The sequence below is a fragment of the Paramormyrops kingsleyae genome, chromosome 21 (genome assembly GCF_048594095.1).
Source record: "Paramormyrops kingsleyae isolate MSU_618 chromosome 21, PKINGS_0.4, whole genome shotgun sequence".
NCBI classification, from domain to species: domain Eukaryota; kingdom Metazoa; phylum Chordata; class Actinopteri; order Osteoglossiformes; family Mormyridae; genus Paramormyrops; species Paramormyrops kingsleyae.
Genome location: NC_132817.1, coordinates 5,704,918 through 5,726,490, shown reverse-complemented (window position 1 = coordinate 5,726,490; position 21,573 = coordinate 5,704,918). Strand labels below are relative to the sequence as shown.

Below are 21,573 nucleotides of genomic sequence, written 5' to 3'. Positions count from 1 at the left end.
TGGCGATTGAATTACACATTCAGTTTTCCATTAGCGCTTCAGCAGAGAATAATGGTTCTCAGTGTTGCAAGTTTTCAGTAAAATGTCTTGTTAATAAAGTGCAAAACTCCAAGCTGTGCAAGTTACTTTTGATAAAAGTGACAGGCAAGTATACATGAAAATTAATTCAGGTCAACTTGAATAATCTTACATCAATTATAGGGTCAAAACATAAATTCCCTACCTTTGAAGTAAAATAGAAACAATTTACCATAAATTAATGTCAAATGTAAGCGTATTAAAATAGAATATAAAACATTTGAAGATCTGTTATTGGTAAGCATATGTCCAGTTATGGCCACAGTAATCTAGTTACAAGATTGCAGTCGATTTCAGGGAACTGACACATATTTGCATCCAATCACATAATAAAGGGACCCTAGATTCACCGGTTCACCCAAAACGACATGGTTTAGAAAACACAGGTGAGGCTAAATTCAAACCTGAGTCTACCAGTTTAGGGAATTATTGCTCAGTAGTAACATGACGGATCATGCCAGCAGTGTCCGCATGGTTCACAGCAACATTTCTACGGTGAAAATACAGTGTGCTATATACTGTTTGAAACTTTATATAGCTGTTCCAGGTGGCGTGATAGAGCCGTGGCCGGTTAGCTCAGTTGGTTAGAGCGTGGTGCTAATAACGCCAAGGTCGCGGGTTCGATCCCCGTACGGGCCATGAAGTTTTGTTTCGCTCTCACCGGTATATGTTTGAGAGCAAGATTATATACGCGGAGGCAAACTTTCCGAAATACCTGTACTCATACTTCGACAAATGGCAAATTAAGCGTCATTTGATTTTCCCTTCCTGTGATAACACACTCCTCCCATCAGAGTTCTGCTATAGAATATCCCGACTTCAAGACAAGAAGAACAGATCCATGCCCCATAGACTTTATTGATTTAAGCGTAGTGCGGTAGCCTATATTGTTGCATAATAATGAAAGGGACTGCTCATTAAAATACAGAAAGCAGTTCTTCTATTTTACTTAGTTGTACTTTGTCAGAAAAAAGGACACTGAAATACTTACATGGCAATAGGGTTTTCCGAAATGAACCATCCAACTTGAACTATTAACGCCTCACGCGTGATTAAGCGGAATCACCTAAACGACCTTCTACCCGACCGTAGCCCCGAACGGAACTGGGTTTGGATGAGCTTGCTAGCAGAAATGGTGCACGGAGAGCGGAAACGCTAATTTGGTGGTAAGGACAAGCGTTAGTAAGCTCTAGTTGACTGTTTTAGATGAGACTCGGCGTTATACCTGTGGAGAAAAAGTAGTTAAGCGGAACATATCCAATAAAAATCTAGTTATATCACGCAGTAACGTTATGTTGATAAAAGAGTAATAATGCTATTACCCCTGATTTTTTTAGTTCAGTAGTCCCTCACCGTGGAGTTAACCTTAATAATATTAATATGTCATTATTATCCATTTTGCATTAAATGTATTTAGATTTACCCGTTGCACATTATATTCAATTCCTATGCTACATTTTTCACTAATTATAATTGCTGTATTTCTTCGCCATCCCGCGTCACGCAGTATATATATATATATATATATATATATATATATATATATATATATATATATATACACACACACACACACACACACACACGATCCAGATGAAAAACGCTAGAAAATTAGTCAAATAAAATACAAAACATACATTTCGTTTTATTAAATTGCACTGCCACTTAAGTAAAAAATGACACAACTGGACACTTCACATCTCTAAAATTACCATAAGATAATATTTTAATTTGGAAAAACACTTCTTCCTTCACTGCTTTAAAGGCTAAATGAGTGCATATCACTTGGATACCCTATTTTGCATTATCTCCCGCTTCGGAGACCGCGCTAGCGAGGTCCCCGCCTTGGCGGGAGTCTTCAAGCAGGCAGCGCGGGAGTTAAAGGGGGCGGTGCGGGGCGGGGCCTGCCTCTTCTTTGGTGACGTATCCTGTAAAGGCTAGCAACAGTTGCCTTGAGACCCTCGCTCGCCATAGTGACTGTAGTCGTGGAGACAGTTACTTCCCAACCGGAGCAACAGGCAGCAACAGCAGCGGTGAGACAGGACAGAAAGGCGAACAGACCACAACTAAACACAAGGCAAAGGTGAATATATTTTAATTTTGTACGGCTTTTTCTTACTCACACACTGTGAGGATGGGATGTGTTTTTTTTCCATTTCTCTCACACTCAAATTCTCCTCTGTCCGTTAAATTAAAAATGGAGGTAAATCAAGTTAGTTACACAAGGTGAGTGCAGCGAGCCAGGTGTTGCGTGCACATTTCCTTCTGTTTCAGGTCAGTGTTTTCCAGTAATTGTCATTTGGCAAGCAAAGTTAACGTGCAACTCGCTCAAGGCTGCACCGCCTTGTCTTATTGCATCGTGGATGCGGGAACATATAGATAGCACGCAATTTATACACTCTAAAAATCACAAAGTTTATTCAACTTCTTGTTGTTAACTTGTAAACGGCAGCTTTAGGCATCCCCCGATAACGCCCGTTCCGCAGACTCGTTGAAAGGGGGGAATCCATCCACGCTAAGCTAATCCATGCTAAAGTTACAACTCAAACTAGTGCCTTTTAACTACCAACCTGCCTTATCATTTTACTAATACGAGTATTAAATGGATTATCTGCAAAGTGCGACGATGCTGTATAAGTTGCCTTCTGTCGGTTTATTGGCTGTAACGTGAAACCCGAAAGGTCATTTTCCGTGTGATTGATCGCTTAATTTGGATCAGCTGCTTTTGTGCCTTAATTGTACCGGTTCTACCTGCCCGGCCCACCGGCGGGCGCTGTCCCCAAGCGCGCCCATTAAAACTTCACTTCGCGGCGCTGTGAGGCTAGTGATCGCCGTCCGCACGGAGATGTTCCGCCGGATCCTGTACTTCGCTGCGGCGTTTTGGAAATAGCAGCCATGCTCGGCGTTGCTTTCTCTCTCTTTTTTTTTTTTTGTTTTTGCGGTATGTCTGTCCGCTCGCTGGATGACCTGGTGCCTGCATTCATTGCGACGCCAAACAACACAAAGTTAAAAAAAAATCAATGTACTTAATAAATTATCAGCACTAGAAGCTGATCAGCCTAAAACGTACTGTGCATTTCTTGTTATGCTGACAGATTTTAGAAGAGCGGCTCGCTTTTATTGCCACGCCGCCAGGCTGGTGGGAAGTTTGATACAGATCTGCTGCATGACCATAGATTGGGGGAGACGTGGGAAAACGAAGCTACAGTAAGACGGTGGGAAGCCTGCAGTGATTATGACGTTTATCCCACGAAACTAAAAGGAAAAATGTGTAAAGTGTAATTATTTTAAGCTTAATGTTATATTTGAATGCAACATTTTTGTTAGTAGGGTTGACTCCTACGACAAAGACCTAATAAAATCGATACATTTATGCAATGTTTTGTACCATTTATCGTGTATTTTCTTAACATGTATGGTTTAGTGTTTCTATCGGCTCACACGCCTTTTTTTTTTTTTTTTAGACGAATGTTTACATTATATTTAACGCTTTAAGCACTGGTTTGGTCGCGATGGGTTTGACGAAGTTATTTTTAGTTATCGGAATACTTGGCGTGCCCCTAACTCGGAGTATCTGTGCAGTGCTGTCGGATAACGGCCCGTGTTTTGCACTTAAGTGCATTTCTCTGTTTACGAGCCGCATCCTTCCTTCCTTCTTTTTCTTGCCCATCAACTCGACACGTGCTGATCCCCCAAATCGGAGACGCACCTCGCTGGTGAGACTCGCCTGGTTTACTTTTAAAACGTCCCTTTTAAATAATATCCGCGGTGCTTTCGAGCAGCCGCCGTGTGAACGTGTGGTGCTGCTGGATCTGACTTGGCTGGATGGCTGCCTCTCTTCCGCCGTTATGCGGCCATCCAGCTTTTGAGGGGCAGCTGTAGAGGATCCGGGTTAATTGATAAGAAAACAAGTGGTCAGAGGACCCCCCCCCCCAACACAGCTGCAAGACACACCTGTTAGCCAGAGGTCAGAGTGTGGGGGCAGCTAATGAGCCCTCTGAGACAATGGGGTGTCCTTCAGGTGTCCTTGATAATGTCCCTTCTGTTCCCAGCAGCGTCTTGCTGAGAATGAGAATGAGTAGTACCAGCTTTGGGCGCCACTTGGCGATCTTTCTCTCTTTCTGCTGCATCTTGACCAGTCATTTGACTAATACCCCCCCCAAATAAATAAACACTTGGCATTGATTTCGTTGCTTGTAATTGTCATGTTTGTTTTACACCGCGTTCTCTCTTAATTCTAGTTTAATTAGCTCCGTGTTGAAGACTTTGAGGCTCTCGCTTATAAACGTAGTTCAGGAGGCGCCTGTTATTAAAAGGGGGAATGAAAACCGTTGAGCTCGACTATTTCGGCGCTCTTTTAATTAAGAACGAAGTATCTCGTTACTCGTAATGAAATGCGCCGGTGAGGGCGGCCTCTTACAGCAGCCCCGTATTCCTGAAAGAGCCGCAACTAAATGATTAATGAAACCGGGTCATTTATTAAATGGGTGTCGCTGTGGCTGCCGCCCATCGCTTGGAACTGACCGCCTTAAGAATGACGTTTCCACTCCAATTTCTGACTTTTCCTCTATTTTGTGGTCTTTGTCATCGAGAAGGCCATCCATATCTTCACTTACTTGCTTACGGCTCTCTGGTCCATGGTGGGTGGGACTTAAGCCAAGATTGTCACTAATCTGTTTAACCAAACAGGAACTGGCTGAATAGGTGGGTTACATCTCACGTTAATTTCATTGCTTTTTTGAAGACTCACTCTTCCTCATCACACTGAAAGCCGCATTTCTGTTTCCCTGTGCTCCACACCGGACACCGTTCCCCAGTTGACGAGTTATCGGACTTTGAGTCGTCTCTTTTTGCAGCCACATTGAAGCAGGGTATTTTGAAGTTTTCTGCTTCAGACTGGAGTATTGCTGTGGCCAGGGACGGCAAGGATAGGTCATCACATTTGGTGCCCTACACATAATGCAAAGTCTTCCAGTCATCTGACTCATCGCTCTGGATCTGGGGTGGAGTCAGTGGTTCACTAGCTGGTGGGGGATTGATGGACCAAGTCAAAAGCTTGTGGGTGGAGTTTAGTCATTCAGAGCCCATCTGTTTGGTCCGGGGGGGGGGGGGGTTGAGGTGGCAGTGATCTTACTGCTGTTCCTAAACGTTTGTGGTGGCCTTTGCGTTTCATTCATGTGTGACTGGAACTGCGTAAAGGGGGCGGAGTTAGAAGCACCGTGGAGCGGGTATCTGATGGCTGCTCTGCATAATTGAGTCATTTTTCCTGTCCTGGCAAGATCAGGTTTATTACTTTTGTCTAGCAGTTTTGAGGGAAAGTTATTCGGAGTAGGGGTGAAATTGGAATTTTTTTGGGGGGGGGAAACACTCTAAACTCAAAGAAACGTGGATGTTTTTTGGTTCTTGATCTGTTTGTTGTCATAATGTCTATAGGAACGGTCCTGCGTTGGCATGCTCCCTTGGTATTTCTGTCTAATGTTACTTCTGCTCTTGCTGTGTTTGGGTTTTCTGACTTGGGCTCTTCAGTGTGTGGAATCTGCATTTGCTGAGTCTCGGTTCTGTTTGCTGTTGCCATGCTGTTACTGTAGGCGAAAGGGGAGAACGTACTAGACCCAAGGAGTCCTTGGCATCGATTGGGACAGTGAGAGCAAAGGGGAAACTGAAGTTTGAGTGGGCCGACTTTGAAAGGTTATGTTTAAGATGGTGGGATGCCTTGGGGATACTCTTACAAGGCGGTAGATGTTATCTGAGCCAGCTCTAGCCTCTCAGTGGGTAAGTGCTTGTGATCCATCTGCCGCAATGGGTCTTCGGTAAACAGTCATGTCCGCTCTAAGGGCAGAACGCTTTTGGCACCATTGCTTGTAACCCTAAACTACCCTTGGAGCTTGCCAACCGTTTAGTTTACAGGCAGCGTCTCTGATCTAATGCAGCAACCTGCTGCGATGCCTCCTGGATATCGGCAGGGGAAAGGCACCTGCAGCACGCTGTTCCTTTGGATCGGTTCCAGAGTTTTGTTGTTGCTTTTCCTGGTCGGTCAGCTACCAGTTTCCATTTTTATCTCTCAGCAGGTAACAAAAAAAGCAACAGTAACCCGGATCTCTCCAGTTGCTTCTCGGGGCCGTGTTTTGGTACGTCAGGGTGCAGGATCGTCGCGTTGCTAGGAGCATTGGCTTGGCGGTTCAGGTTTGTCACCTATAATGATACAACAGAGTGTTGCTGGGGCCTAAAGAATCTCACACACGGGTTGAGAACATCAAGAGCCGAGAGTTTCTAGGGAACGTTTGAGCAATGCCGCGGAAGGTCTCTTGGGTGAGCGGAGAGGTTTTGTCTGTCAGATGGGGAACAGCGGGAGAACCGCTAATCGGGGTTCTTCGGAGTTGGCCAAAGGGCCCCTTGTTGCTGGCGTCTTCCATACCTTCTGTCAGGGGAAGGCACACGTGAGGCTTGATCTCTCAGCCCCGTCGAGCATCTGATAGAGACGTGGGCTGTGACTGACGGGTGGCTTGTTACACCTCCGCCCCCGCAGGATGGCTCAGATAAGATGTGTCCCTAAAGGGAACCAACCAAGCAAGCAAGTTGCATCTCACGCAGAGGTGCGGAGCAGGAAGGAAGTGGGGACACAAGATGTCTTGTAGAAGTTATTGATTGACAGCCCTGGTGTGCCTTTGTGGTCATTATTGTTATTTAATTATGTGGCATTAATTATTCTCAGGAAAGCAGAGTAAATCAAGGACACTCTCCTGAATCCAAACAGATTCTCCATGAATCCTGTTTGCGAGAGTTGGGGCCCTACTGGTCTGGACGGACCCATTGTGAGAAATCCCTTGTCTCCAAAAGTGACTTTTTTTTTTCCCTCCTCCATCATAGTGAAATAAAAGCAGGTTTTATATAATATGTTTCTTTTCTCTTCTAATGGAATACATGGTTCCTGCACTTTTAGGTTTTGGCTATTTTTGGGTCTTAATTTGGGCCTTTTAAGCAACGATGAAGGTATGAAGAGGTCTAGAAAACACAAGTATTTTTAAAGTCATACAGAGAGATTGCACAATATTACCCAGAAATGACTTCTGCGACTTAAGCGGCAGGTTGAGACTTGCTCAGGAATGCTTTGTCTTTGCCTTTCTCTCTTCCCACTGCTCCCTCTCCCTTTTTCTCTCGCCCTCTTTCTCACTGGAAGCATTCTTTACATTCCACCTGGCCGGTATCGTAGCTACACAAAGGCTAATTACATTTCCTGACACAAACAGCAGCTGGGGTGACATTTCCATGACAATGTCCCCTCCTTTGGCCATTCGTCTGCACATGGCGGAGACAGAAACGAGGCCTTGCTCCTTCTCCAAACAGAACTTTGTTTCTCCTTCAGTTTTGTTCCCCCACTTCTGCCTGTCATTAGGTTTCCCCATTATGGTCATTAACTAATGAAAACCAGCGTGAATTGCAGTCTTAATCCTGGTTTGTGATGCAGTGCAGCCCCCGCCAGCTGCCCCCCCCCCCCCTCCCCGGCAGTGGAGTGGAGGGCCGTGGCTTTCTGGCGCCTGTGCGTGGTGCTTTCAGTATTTATCTCACCCCGAGGGCTTTAATGATGGATTGATGCTCTTCCTGTGGCGGATGGAAGTGAGAAGACGCAGAGAGTCTTGTCCCCTCTTCCTCCTCGGCCGTAAAAGGTAACTGGTAGCGACCCAAAGCCGAGTTTTCCGCTTGCTGCGATGTAGGGACAAGTGGATGTCACTGGAGCATCATCTTGACTGCCGTCTCTGATTCTGTCTGCTCTCGGCCATTTTTGGGGTCACCGTTCACCACCCGGCTTGTCGAGTTGTTCAGTCCCAGATGACACCTGTCGCTGTGTGGGGCAGGCCTTCCATACAAACCCTCGGACTTCCGGCCCTCTTTCCGGAAGGCCCGCCTCCTCTGCCGGATCACAGGCCTCGTGTCTGTTCCTGACAGTGGTGTCATGTGATCATGGCCAGACTGCCCAGTTGAGGTTGTTCCAGAGCAGGGTGTTTGTGGTTGGTCTCCTTGGCTTTTGAATACAAAGGCACAGTCTGCCGGGGACAGTGAGGTGTGCTTCCTGTTTACATTAGTCTTAGTATTTTGGTGCCCACATGTACACCTTTTTGAATCTCACCTTTTTTTTGTGAATCTTCACTGTTGCATTTCTTAGTGTGATTGATTCCTAATCTCTCCAATATGCCTTTAAACGATTATGCAGATCGATAACCTTTTAATTCCATCTGAATCTGTCCCCTCCAAGATTAATACTGGGGCGGTGGTAAGGGAGCGCACAAGGGATCAAACGCAGACCGGCTTTGCTCTTCATCTTGTGATTACTGCAGAATTGTTATATTGACAGCTTTGTTTGAATAGCCACTGGTTTAGAATGACCTTTTGTTAAAAGTATCTTCTTGATTTGATTTTTACAGTTTCACTAGCTTAAAATTTGGACCGCCCTGACCAAATTCTGGATGGATTTAGTACTATAATAGTACGAGTTTCCTTCCAAACAATAGCATTAGATTATTAAAAGACAATGGTAATACACAGTGAAACTCACTTGGGATTTCTTACAGGAGCAGAATACTTAAGATAACAGGCAGATGTCCAAACACTCGATCTCAGGAATCACAAAGCATTTTCATATTAATCCTGAGGTAAAGATTTTTTTTGGGTTTTACATAGTCAATGGATGGCAATTGAAAAGCAAATGACTGCTGTTCAATATCTTAAATTGTCCACTTTCCTGGGGTTCATTCTGGATTTCTGGAACCTCACCGCGGTGGTTCACCGTTAGAATGGGAGGGAGGGGCCTCTGAAGAATTCTCTGCAAGGTGGTGGTTCCTCTGAGGGAACCTAGATGTAAGGGTGCAGGGGTAGCAGATGTGTGTCACGGTTTGCAGTCCAGCTGAAATGGAGACGTCTTCCTCTGCAGCCATTTTTGGGACTGGTGGGGGGAAATCTGGGCTTGGCTGGTTTTGCAACTTAACTTTGCATTTAGCTATGGTGTGGATCAATAGATAATTAAAACGAGGAAGAATGGACACTTGGGTTGCATCCAAGATGCGAGGTTCCTACCAGGTTGCTGTTACAACCGCAGGTCAAGCTGTCGGTCAAGTTTCCACCTGGGATGCTTTTGGCTGCAATGTTTGCTATGACGACTGACCCATATGAAGGTGACGTTGGTGACAGAAACAAAGGTGAACACGAGGACACCCATGCAAGGACTTCTGTTTGTCTGTAGTTGAACTTTCCAGCACAGTTAGTGCGCTGTATATAATGTATACAAACAATAAAATGAAAACATTTTATTTTAAAAAAACAATAAAATGAAACATTCTATAGACATTTCGCATGGATTGTGTCATTAAAGAAACCAGTCTCAAGCTATTTCTTGTTTTTCCATTCACTTACATCACACTCCTATTGGATCCATATGTGCTGGACTTAAATGCAGAGTGATGTAATTCGGGTGTTGTACTGCGTGTAGTTGGCGTGTGTGTGGTGACGCTGAGGTTAATGGGGGAGGCAGGAGGCTTTGGGACCACAGGCCCTACGTCCCGAGGTCCTCAGCTTTGGTGTGTGTCGTTTTTTTTTCTTCTCTGTTTTTTGTTTTTTTTTTCAGAGACTGCATTTGCCGCTTAAGCGATTTATAGTAACGTGCCTCTGGTTTTATAAAAGACTATTTTTAGTAATGGCTAATTGATTCTTAGCTTTTCTCAGATAATCTGATAAATACACGAGTATTACCTCTAAAAAGTCATTGTCAATGATTTTACAGCTCGCTTCTGCAACACCTGTGATTTCTGCATGATACTGTAAGATTTAATTACACGTTTGGTTTATTTTCTAGTAGTCGCACTCTCAGAATGAAATTGCCGATTTGAAGCTGAAATGCGACTGTTTTTCCTGGGAATTCAATTCATGTTCTCCTGCTCATTTCCCCAGTTTGTGTGTCTTTGGGGTGGGTGGGGGAAACGGGGATGAAGACTGAATTTTGAACGTTACCATGAAAGCCGGAAGAGTCCACGAGTCTCACAAGCAACAGGTAATCCCCTAGTCTGTGTTTAGACAATCGATCTGTTTTAGATTGGATTGGGGTGTGAACCCCCCCCCCCCCGCCCGGGCAGCTCATAGCGGGGGTCCTGCTCATCTGTGTGCGCTGACGGCGGCTTTCAGATGTGCTGAACATGAGGTTAATTGAATTATTCTCTGCTGTGAGCATTTGGCGGACACCCTCTAAGCCTCCTCCGCTCCCATCAAGGGGGGAGAGAGCGCCCATGTGATCTCCAAAGCACTGTAGGGGACAGGCCTGGGGGGCCACTGTCTGCGTATGGTTATCAGAGAGGAAAGATGTCTGCCAAACCTGGGCTGGGTTTGCAGCCACTGCCCGCGGGGGATGGTTTTAAAAAATCACATGTTTGCTTAGACTCCCGTTCTTGGTAACGAAACCTTTTAAAGAGAAATGCACAAAGTCAGGCTAGGGCTGATACCCAGTGATACTGGATTATTTCCCTGCTTCATGCTAACAAGTCAACGTTTGACCTTTCTCCTATTTAATGGCTGAGTTCATGAGTCGTCGTCGGGATGCTTCCCCCCTTTGGTCTTCCCCTCACTGACCAGTCCTTTTATTTCGTGTTTAGCCACTGAGCTCCTTGGAGAGGTCGGGCCGATCTTCAGGCATCGACTGGTTGATTTAAATGTATTCGCATGCGGTTACTGTTTAATCTCTGTACTGTGGCATGGCGGTGTCTCTGTTCCCTGCCAACCCCATGTCCCAGAAGTTAATAGCTTACACATTTACCACTCTAAGTGTCTGCTTAATGTGAGATATTAGGGATCAGTAGGAGGGATGGCATTGTTTGGTTTTGGGAAGTATTCTGTTGGTCGCCTAGCAACAGGTTCCTAGAAACGGGAGTGGACCGTGTTGCCCCTGGCAACTGTTGTTGCTCGGCAAACAATCTAGGGGCCAGTGCAAACAAGAGCCAAGACTCCTATATTTAATTGAACATCTGTATATGTTTTTCTCCAATTAAGTGCTGTTTGAATTATATTTGTCTTGATGGATGTGCCAAACGTTATGCATGTTTTACAGTTCTGGGTAAAAAAGTTAGTACTTTTTTTTAAAATCACTTAATTTTTGCTGAAAGGATGTTTTGTGCTTGGTTGGGGGTTGTATCTCTTTTTAGGTGAGGCTTCTTTAAAGCCTTGTCATGGAAGGTTATTGAAATATTCAACAGGCACACTTCCATACCATGCCAGCACGTGTAAAGGAAAACCCATTGAATCATTTTATGATGAAAGGTACTGAAATACCCAGGCACCTTCACAGGCCATGAAAGCTGCTCCCAGAATCCAATTATCTCCCAGTTTATGATGTCAACAAACTGGCCACGTTAGATCTGAGAACTCCCGAGGGCCGAAAACGAGTCCATCCCAGGCGAGTTCCTCTGAAAACCTGAACTAATATTCATTCTGAAAGTCCGACTTCTGTCTTCTAAAGTGTAACGTTGTGGAGGAGCCTGAAGATGACTGATGATCCACCCCAGCGTCACTGACATTCTAGAGGGGGCCCCTTTTCTCGCCAGTCGCTGTGACACCCCTCCGTGTGTCCCCCCCCCCCCCCCCGTGGCCTTCACACCCTCCCAGTTTCCTGTAGGACATGAAGCACCATTCCTGTAATGTTATGTTTATTTTATTTCCTTTGCGCTGTCAGAGCCCCGATAATCACCTCATTCTCTGTCCTTTACTGCGGGTACAGAAAACAAGAGCCAAAGTATGAAGAGAAGCCCTAAATACTCATACTTAGCAACAGAAGTATTTACGTGTCGTGTGTTGGTTGCGGGGTGGATTGCAGGAGGCTGTAGTACTTTCCGGCAGCGCGTTTGTTTTCTGTTATTCCCCTAGAAATGGGGCGGTGTCCACTCTCTGTCCAGCCAGGCGGCCCTGAGGTGACTTCAGGCCTTCCTCGTGTTGGTACACGCCCCCTGTAACTTAACACGCCGCGTTGCGGGAGGCAGCAGCAGCCTACGGCCGCCAACTGATGGTGCCCCGCTTGCCTCAGACGTCCGCAGGCTACACCGTCTGTCCTCGGATCTTCTTTCCCTCCCTGGTCTCAAGTTACTTGTCTGAGCTTTAAAAAGAAAGAGACAGGGGAGGTGGGGGGGAAGTCTGGGAGGGAGGGAGCGTGGGACAGAGGGTGGTCGCCATGGATTCCTCCCCATGGTAACGGGCAAACGTTTACAGAGCACTGGGGAATTTCCTCATCAGCTGGATTGTCGGAGCTTTGGGAGAGGGTTCTCCACAGGAGCTGTTGAGGAGTAGGGTGCTGGATGAGGGGACAGAAGGACAGGGGGGGACAGGATACAGCCACTGGGAGGGTGGCCTCTTTCTCTGCTCCCCCCTCAGTCCTCGCTGTAACTTTCTGCTCCTCGTGACGCACGCCGACTCGCAACTCCTCGTTTTCACCCAATGCGCTCTGACGACGTCACGTTGGTAATTCTTTGTTATTGGCCGAGTCGGGTTCCCCACAGCCAACACTCCCGGCCTATCAGAGGCTTGTGTGGCGGCCCCCGTCAGGAGAGCCTGGGTAGTGTGTGGCTGACCCCGTTGACCCCTGAGCAGAGAATCCCATGAGCCCAGCCCTTGCGCATCTTAATATTTACACAAACTTGTATCAGTAGCATTCATTACTGCTACTGCAGCCATTAACACAGAAAGGTATTGATTCCCGGTCTCTTCCTGTTTCTCTGTCTCTCTCTCTCTCTCCCTCCTTCCAGTCCCCAGCCATGCAGACCTCTGCGGCTGTGTCCGACTCAACGGCGAACGTGGGACTGCCCACTTCCGTCCAGGCCCCGGTGGTGCAGCCAGTTCCCCCCTCCCAGCAGGTAGCGTGTCCCTATACCCACCAAAGGAATTCAGTTTGGGGCGTCCCACTGTAGCCCGTGGGGGTCTTCCCAGCTTTTGTTCGTGCATTGCCACAAAAAGGTCTTCGGATGGCGGTAAAGCCGTGACCTCCCCCCGCTGGTCACTTCACAGTCAGTGCCCTTTGGTATGCATGTGCATTCTGACCGAAGTGACCCCTCGTGTTTAAGGGAAGCCCAGAGTAAATCTCTTGTCGGCTTTGTTCAGAGGCTGGTGCAGAAAAATGAATTGAAACTCATGACCAGTGCAGAGTCTTTGCTTGTAAGAAAGTCTGACATGAAAAACTGACATTTTCTGCAGAAGTGACCCTTTAAAACAAAGGAGTGGTGAAGTGTTTTCAGCTGCAGGGAAATGCTTGCCTGTGGGTGTGGCCAAGTGGGATGGGTGTGGCTAGTGTTGGTGGGCGTGGTCTCTTCTTACCCCTACAGAGTGCTGATTCAGGCTGTAGGTGTGGCTAACGTTGGTGGGCGTGGTCTCACGTCTCACTTTTCGTACCCCTACAGAGAGTGCTGGTTCAGGCCGTGGGTGTGGCCCCCAAGGTTGCTCAGGTGCCGCAGCTCTCAGTGCCCAGGCTGCAGCAGGTCCCCCCGCAGGTACAAACCCGTCAGTACTTCAGAGTTGCAGCAGTGCTGCTTGCTTGCCGTCCAAAGACTGTTTCTGCACACATTTGACTTATCTAGAATGCCGCCAGTTTGATTTCTGCTCTTCGCTGTTACTATTTGCACCCTGTATCTACTGCATCTGAATTGTAAAGTCCCATCCCTAAACTTTACTGAAGCGTTAGTCGTCTCCTGGCAACCACGAGGAAGCGGCATGGAAAATTGGCCTGTTTGAACTAGACCAGGTGACCCTCGCGGGTCCGATAGCTGACCTGTTAACTCGGCATCATTTGTCTTCTTAGCAGGTGCTGCAGGTTTACCCATCCCAGGCCCAGTACGTCGAGGGTGGAGAGCCCGTCTACGCTAACGGAGGCGTGTAAGCATCTGCCTGAGCTCAGGTGTCTGCAGGGTCCTAATGTCCACCCCCACATTTTGTTTGTGGTTCAGGTGTCAGGTGTATCATTGCTGTGTTGGGTCAGCCATTATCCAGGCAACTGGAGAAGGATCGTGTGTGAGAATCGAGGGCTGCTCTCTTCGTAACGCCCCTCCCCGCTTGCCTCTCAGCCGCACAGCCTACACCTACAGCCCTGAGGCCCAGCTCTACGGACAGTCCAGCGGAGCGGCCTACTTCGACACCCAGGCTGGGGGAGGCCAGGCGACCGCGGTGGTGTCGTCGACTAGCAGCGGGCCCCCCCACAGCATGGTGGGCGTGGCCATGGACAGTGGGGGTGGGCAGATCCTGAGCGGTGGCGGCGCGTACCTGATCCACGGCGGCGGCATGGACGGGGGTCACCACCGCAGCTCCCTCTCCTCCTCGGCGATGGTACGGCCCGGCATCTCCGTCCTGGAACTCCCATCATTCCCTGCGATTATGAGGGCTTAAGCAATGGTGTCCCGGCCCCTTTAAAAAAAAAAAAACAGAAACCCCTGACGAAAGGTGGCACAGAATCTGGCTCCAGCTGTGACCCCCCCCCCCCCACAGTGCACGCCCCCGTCTCCCAAACTGTGTGCGAGAAGGCCGGCTGACCCCATCCTGACCTGAGCTCCATTGACGGGGGTGTTTACAGGGCTGTCCGTCTGTCACCGCGGTAACCGGCCAATCCGCGGCCCGTGCCTCCTGTGGGCTGGGAGCCCGCTGGCCGCAGTGGGAGCGTGTCACTGTGCAGCAGCCGTGTTAGTGGGTGACGGAGTCGAGTGCTGAGGATGATATTTATTATCAATGATGAACCCCCCAGGGGGGCAGGGTGATTAATACAGTGTATTTGGCTCCCAGTCAGGTCTTAACCCTGTGACTCATCATGACCCCCCCACCATTCCCAGCCAATGCTGCATATTAGCATAGATCAGCGTGTCAGACAGGGGGGGCCCTAAGACCCCCGCTTAGCCCTGAGGGGGTGCCCTCATTTGCATGCCTTTGTCTGCAGTGATGAATGCGCCCACTGCAGCCGAGGGTGGGGGACGGGAAGTGGGGGCCTGGCTCCAGCTAACAGTCTCACTTCCTGTCTGTCATGCCCCCCCCCCCCCACTCTGTTTTTCTGTATTATTTTTTATTTTCTCCTCTTGGCATGCTTCATCTCCCCCCCCCCTAGCTTGAAATGGCGATTGAAAACCTCCAGAAGTCTGAAGGGATAGCGACTCACAAAAGCAGCCTGCTCAACAGCCATGTAAGTGGATCCCGGCAGCAGGCCCCGGGGGCCAAATGCGTTAGGGCCCCCCCCTGGGGCCCCCGCCCGCTGCTGGGGCGCTGGACTTCACGGCTCCTGTGTGCATGTGTGTGATTATGGGTTATGGGGCCGGTGGGATCCAGCATGTTGCTGGCTGTCGTTGGTGGGCTCCCTTCTTGCCCCCCACCCTCCTCTCTCTGCCTTTGCTCCCATGTCTGTGCCCCCCTCCCCCCATATTCCGGGTGCATGTTTGCGGCTGTCACTCCCCTGTCGGTGCCTCTTTCTCATCCTTCATTTTCTCTTCATTTCAGTCGGCTTGGACCTCTTGTGGTCCGATTCCCTCTCCATGATCCTGAAAGTGTCTGTGTCTGTGTCTGTGCCTTTTTGGCCATAGGCATCCTCGCAAAGTTTGTGCTCATTAACAGCCATCCTGGTGCCTCCCCCCCCCCCCAATCAAACTAATTAATGTAACTTCATCTGCAGGATGACAACTAGCAAACTTTGGGTTTGACTCCTCATTGAAGTCCCCCCCCCCCCCCCCGAAAACATCAGAATATCTCTGTGTGACCCCTCTGTGTCTCCTTGCTTGATTCCAGCTGCAGTGGCTGCTAGACAACTACGAGACAGCAGAGGGCGTCAGCCTCCCGCGCAGCTCCCTGTACAACCACTACCTGTGGCACTGCCAGGAGCAGAAGCTGGAGCCGGTGAACGCCGCCTCCTTCGGCAAACTCATCCGCTCCGTCTTCATGGGGCTGCGCACGCGCCGGCTGGGGAACAGGTCCGGTCCCACCACTCGGGGGGGGCTTAGCATGTGCTAGCAGGCTTGTGCGTCTGCGGGGGACGCCTTTAGCGGAGTGTTGACTGTCTGCTGTCTGGCCTGCCCTTCCTCCCCCTCCCCCAGGGGTAACTCCAAGTACCACTACTACGGTATCCGACTGAAGCCCGACTCGCTGCTGAACCGTCTCCAGGACGACGCGCAGTACATGGCAAAGCGCCAGCAGCCCGTGCACCAGAAGCAGAGGTGAGCGAGACCCCCACCTCAATCTTTCGCTTCGGCCCTCCATCGCTTCCTTTCTGTTCTTTCATTCTTCCTGCCCCCACCCAGGTTCAAACCCATGCAGAAGTCGGACGGTACCGGCTACGGCCTGGCAGGGGGGTTGCACCAGTCATCCGGAACACCAGATCAGTCGGTGGCCTCCCAGAGCCAGCACCACCAGCAGTACATTGGTAAGGACACTAGGGGGCGCTGGGGTGTTCATAGGTCTACTTCATATATTTTTATATGTTTTGTTTATGTGACGTCAGGGAATGTTAACTTGGTCTAGTAGCCCCGCCTCCAGTCATTGTGGCAGTGTCCTCTGATTGGCTGTCCTGCTGCTGTCCACAGATGTCTCCCACGTCCTGCCCCCCTTCCCTGCCCCCGAACTGGGAGCCCACCCCCTTCCTGCTGGCGTCTCCCTGGACGACGTGAAGAAGCTGCAGGGATTATACCGGGATCACTGTGAGGTACGAAGCCACAGAGTGGCCTGCTGTCCCGCGGCCTGCTGTCCCGCGGCCTGCTGTCCCGCGGCCTGCTGTCCCGCGGCCTGCTGTCCCGCGGCCTGCTGTCCCGCGGCCTGCTGTCCCGCGGCCTGCTGTCTCCCGCTGATTCTGCGTGTCTCGCCACACCATCAGTTCCATATGCCACAGGCCGGGACCTCCTGGGGTTCATGACGTCGGTGCTTCTCAGAGCCCATGTGCCCCTCGTCCGAGACAAAGTGAAACTGGCTGGCTCAGTCGGTGCCCTCTCAGAAGATGCTGTCCCAGGCGACCGCCTATGTCATCAAATGGCTTGACCGACAATGATGTGTTTTATTTGGAATCCGTATTTGGTGAAGTTCCTTGAAACCGGCCAGTGTTCTTAAAGAAGAGGACAGGCTCCCACCGCTACCCTACTGGCTTAAACCCCGAAGGGGGGCCGCGTGTGAGCCTTTGGATACAGCGTGCCCTCTGATGACCAGCTCTCCCCTGGCCTTTCCTGTCCCTTATGAGATGCTCTCAGTCCCATCCCCCCCCAGGAGGAAGGCTGAGTGAGCACCTGAATTTTTGCCCAAAACTGGTCTGCCCTAGCATACCCCCCACCCCACCCCGCAAGGTCAGGCCATCACCAGAGAGACCAGCCACTCTCTGCTTTACTGTTCGCTGTTTGAGCCGTCGCCGGGGGTAACCGTAAACACGGTTACTACGGCGACACTAGGAGAGGAAGAAAATACATGACAGGATTGGAAGGGGCAGCCACATCGCCGTAACTTGAGAGGGGGGGGCCACGGCCCTGGCGTGAATCACGATGGCAGGGGCCCAGCTGGAGCAGAGTGTGGTGCCCTGCCCTGCTCAGTGTCAGGGAGCCTTCAAAAATAAACACCCCCACACTAGAGTGAGCGAGCGCGTGCGTGTGCGAGCGTGTGCGAGTGCGTGCGAGAGCTCGGCAAACTCCAGGCCAGCAGGAAGTGTCGTGTCCAGCCTCCCTCACTTTTCCCGTGATGCTGTGCCTATGATCACACCTTAACTTTCTTTACATACGTGTCACATGCAGGTTAAGGTAGCTTTAGAAAGCAATTAAGAATTTTGAAAATCAATCACGCTTCTGCATCACGGAGCAAAAACTCCTGAATTAAAAAATTTTAATAGCTTTTTTCCGTCCCCAGGCTACGCTGGACGTGGTGATGAACCTCCAGTTTCACTACATCGAGAAGCTTTGGCAGACGTTCTGGTCGTCAGCAGTGCCCTCTAGTGACGGAGCTGCGTCTGTCCCCTGCAGGTCAGCTGCTGCTCATGCTCTTAAAGGCCGGGGGATGGTTTTGGACAGTCAGGGCTCTTCTGCTGGACCTTAAGGCAGTAAAATGTAAGAAACAGTGGGCTGAGCTTCCGGAGCTGTCAGGTCGGGGTTGCTGACTGAGTCCTGCCCTCGTTCCCGCAGCGAGGAGGACCCGGAGGGAGACATCTCGCAGGCCAAGCTGGTGGCGCTGTGCTGCTTCGAGCCTGTCGCCCTGTGGATGCGCAGCTGCGACCACGTGCTGTACCAGGCGCTGGTGGGGGTCCTCATCCCGGACGTGCTGCGCCCCGTTCCCAGTCAGTCTGCCGCCCACCCCCCCATCTCCCATCATCCCACTGTCCTCCATTCCTCTCCCCATCACCTCCCTCTTTCATCATCCCTCTCTCCTCTTCTCCTGCCTCTGCCTGCATGTTAACATAATTCATGTCATTCCCTTGTCCATCTCACTGTGCCCCCCCACCCTCCAGGCACCCTCACGCAGGCCATCCGCAACTTCGCCAAGAACCTGGAGGGCTGGCTCGGCGCCGCCATGAGCAACTTTCCCCCGGAGATTGTCCGTGCCAAGGTACCTGACCCCGCCCCCTTCCCCGCCCCCTTCCCAGACTGCCACCTCCACTTGCTTCAGGTGTAAAGACAAAGAACCCATCATCTGATCACTCCTTCATAGCTTTCCCAGAGTGATACACGGTGGAAGTAACAGAAGATACTAGAAGCTCATGTCGTGATTGATTAGCCTGATCTGTTTCGCTGGCCAGACAACTGAAATAAATCGCTGACCCATTACTCTGATCTGCCTACAGGTGGCAGTAGTGAGCGCGTTTGCCCAGACCCTGCGCCGCTACACGTCCCTGAACCATCTGGCGCAGGCGGCCCGTGCGGTGCTGCAGAACACCTCCCAGATCAACCAGATGCTCAGCGACCTCAATCGCGTCGACTTTGCCAATGTGCAGGTGCGCGGCTGCCACCAGGGGGCGCTATCTGTGTGTCTGTTGGGCTGGCTGGAGGCTCATTCTTTGCGGCCGCGTGTTCCCCACAGGAGCAGGCCTCGTGGGTGTGCCAGTGCGATGAGGCACTGGTCCAGCGGCTGGAGCAGGACTTCAAAGCCACCCTGCAGCAGCAGAGCTCGCTTGACCAGTGGGCGCTGTGGCTGGACAGCGTGGTGAACCAGGTGCTCAGGGCCTATGAGGGCAACGCCAGCTTCGCTAAGGCAGCCAGGCAGTTCCTGCTCAAGTGGTCCTTCTACAGGCACGCACACACGCGCACTCCAACACATACACCTGATGTCATGCCTTGGCACTGGCTCCGCCCCTGACTCCGCCCCTCACCCCACAGTTCCATGGTGATCCGCGACCTGACCCTGCGCAGCGCCGCCAGCTTCGGCTCCTTCCACCTCATCCGTCTCCTCTACGACGAGTACATGTTCTACCTGGTGGAGCACCGTGTTGCCCAGGCGACCGGGGAGACGCCCATCGCCGTCATGGGGGAGGTGGGTTAGCGTTAGGCTCAATTTTATAATTAATTGTATGATTAACAATTTAATAAAAGTCTACGACTGCAATCAAAAAGCGGAAAAAATACCAAAAGTCTTGTTTTGATTGGTTTGTTTGTATGGTTAAGGTTACAGCTGGGTGGGGGTTGTCATTTGTGGGATTGGGGGTTTCCTCCCATGAATGGAGAGTCCCCATAAAAATGTGAATACAAACGTGTGTGTGTGTGTGTGTGTGTGTGTGTGTCAGCGATGTGATTGGCTGCTGACTCGCCTCTCCTGTTTCTCCATTGCAGTTCAGTGACCTTGGCTCCATGATGCCTGTGTTCATGGATAAAGGTCAGTATCACTGCAGCTGTGGCCTAATTAAACTGCGTATCACCATCGTCATCATCGTCACCGTCGCTGGGCTGTCGGAATGGGATTAGTCTGTCATTCCTAGGCTTAGTTGTTCCTGTTCTTTTGAAGTAATTAAGGATTTGTTACTCACTCAAAAATGCAATTGACTGCATTGAAACTGTGACGGGACCAAACCATTAGTGTTATAGGGGTGGTCTGGGGTTCTTTGTACAGCTCTTTGAGCCGATGGCTGTCATTCTCACAGACAAGTCCCCCATCTCGGAGGACATGAGCGAGCCCTGCAGCGACGGGAACTCCTCCAAGGCCGACGGCGAGCCGGCCGTCAAGCGGGAGCGCGTCGAGATCAGCTACTCTCTGCAGGAGATGTGAAGAGAGTCGGGTGGGCGGGGGTGCCTCCTTGTGGCCTCTTCAGAATTGTACACTTCAGGTTCCACCCAAGGTTTATAATCCAGATTTAAAATTTTTATTTGCTACTTCCCCAAACTGTGGAGCAAAGTGGATGAATTTTTGTCAGTCTGTTTCAGTTAGTTGGTTCTGGTTATTTTGTAAGCTGTGCCATAGTGTTTCTCTAGTGCCTTCGGTGACCCCCCCCCGCCCCCCCCAAATAGCCGTGCCTCTCGTTGTGTCTGCACTTGTCCTCCAGGGGATTGTGATCCTGTCTTACTGGTGCCTCTGTCACGGTGATAACTGGTCCCAGTTCTTACTGGGTTCACACCCATACCCCCCACCAGCCTGCTCAGTTGTCCATTTTAGGTGGGATTTCACTGCCTGAAGTGCCTTGACTCTTGACCCCTGCCTGGCCCAGAGCCCACCCACCCCAGCCTGTTTCCAGGAAGGGGACCTTCTGATGTCACTCACATGTCCCATGTTCCCGCTGTAGGACTCGTGACCCTGTGACACGTCGTCCTCCCTTGCAAGTGCGTTTAAATCAGCGGGCAGACGGTGTCACACGGCTTAACCGTTTGACGTCCCAGCCATTACACAGCAAAGACCAGAGGCGGCTGCATTTAAACATAAATTGTAGAGATTAAAGCTGTGAGTGGGGCATTAGCTTAAAAACTGAATTGCCCATCATTTTTTCTTGAGTTCTAGTAAGAAAGAGATGGTATTTATTTGTGGGCTTCTTATTGGAAAATGGCATATATGAGAACGAAGCTGTGTGTCTCGGTGAAACGGTGTCCGTTGTGGATTGTGCTGAGGTCACATGACGTCCTCAGACTCGATGCGGGAATCAGCTGTTTCCCCTGCTTATTTATGAGATTCTTGTGGTGTGCAGATTCAGGTTGGATGTTGTCTATGCAGTCCGGGTTGTATTTCAGTACTTGCTGGTCCTAAGGTGTCCCCTGCGTGCGGGTTGTGGTCCCCAATGACACGTCTGTCACCGCAGGAGGCTCCGGTATAGTGTTTTTTTGTTTTGTTTTTAAATCTGACCCGGACATTTCTTTTGGTTTGGCTCTGGTAAAGACGCCTAGACTGGCTATGTATGACGATCAGTTCATTTTTAAAGCCTGTTCGACACCTCATGCAGTTTCACAGTTCCAGACCAGCCTTTCTGTGGTTAAACTGTATTTTGTACTGGTCAAAATGTTAAAATTGGTGTAAAACTTTTTTTTTTTTTTTTATTTAGCAAGTAAAACAATTTAAGGATGAAATGGCCTC

The 21,573-nt window shown here is 49.9% G+C and overlaps 2 protein-coding genes and 1 non-coding gene across 8 annotated transcripts in view; 2 read left to right on the top strand and 1 right to left on the bottom strand.

The window, feature by feature from the left end:
* Positions 1-1,198, bottom strand: part of LOC111847376 (long-chain-fatty-acid--CoA ligase ACSBG2-like) — a 17,425-nt gene extending 16,227 nt beyond the window's left edge. Inside the window, exon 1 of the mRNA XM_023818485.2 lies at positions 1,070-1,198. The gene's annotated coding sequence lies outside the window, so the exon portion shown is untranslated. The remainder of the gene's footprint in view (positions 1-1,069) is intronic.
* On the top strand, positions 644-717 carry trnai-aau (transfer RNA isoleucine (anticodon AAU)). Its single transcript has one exon. It is a non-coding gene; the product is annotated as a tRNA-Ile (tRNA).
* LOC111847378 (DNA-binding protein RFX2-like) lies at positions 1,093-21,566 on the top strand. 6 transcript variants are annotated; one of them, XM_023818486.2, is made up of 19 exons: positions 2,037-2,161; positions 3,174-3,293; positions 12,849-12,956; positions 13,497-13,586; positions 13,895-13,968; positions 14,157-14,415; positions 15,182-15,256; positions 15,853-16,034; positions 16,158-16,277; positions 16,362-16,483; positions 16,644-16,762; positions 17,941-18,053; positions 18,213-18,364; positions 18,536-18,633; positions 18,869-19,018; positions 19,105-19,313; positions 19,401-19,554; positions 19,851-19,893; positions 20,159-21,566. In XM_023818486.2, exons 3-19 carry the CDS (start codon positions 12,858-12,860, stop codon positions 20,281-20,283), a joined length of 2,184 nt encoding a protein of 727 aa, XP_023674254.1. In that variant the 5' UTR covers positions 2,037-2,161; positions 3,174-3,293; positions 12,849-12,857; the 3' UTR covers positions 20,284-21,566. The 6 variants fall into 6 exon arrangements, with proteins under 6 accessions (XP_023674256.1, XP_023674257.1, XP_023674258.1 ...); XM_072704509.1 differs by lacking the exon at positions 2,037-2,161 and adding an exon at positions 2,827-3,019; XM_023818488.2 differs by lacking the exons at positions 2,037-2,161; positions 3,174-3,293 and adding an exon at positions 1,093-1,244.
* Positions 21,567-21,573: the final 7 nt, after the last annotated feature.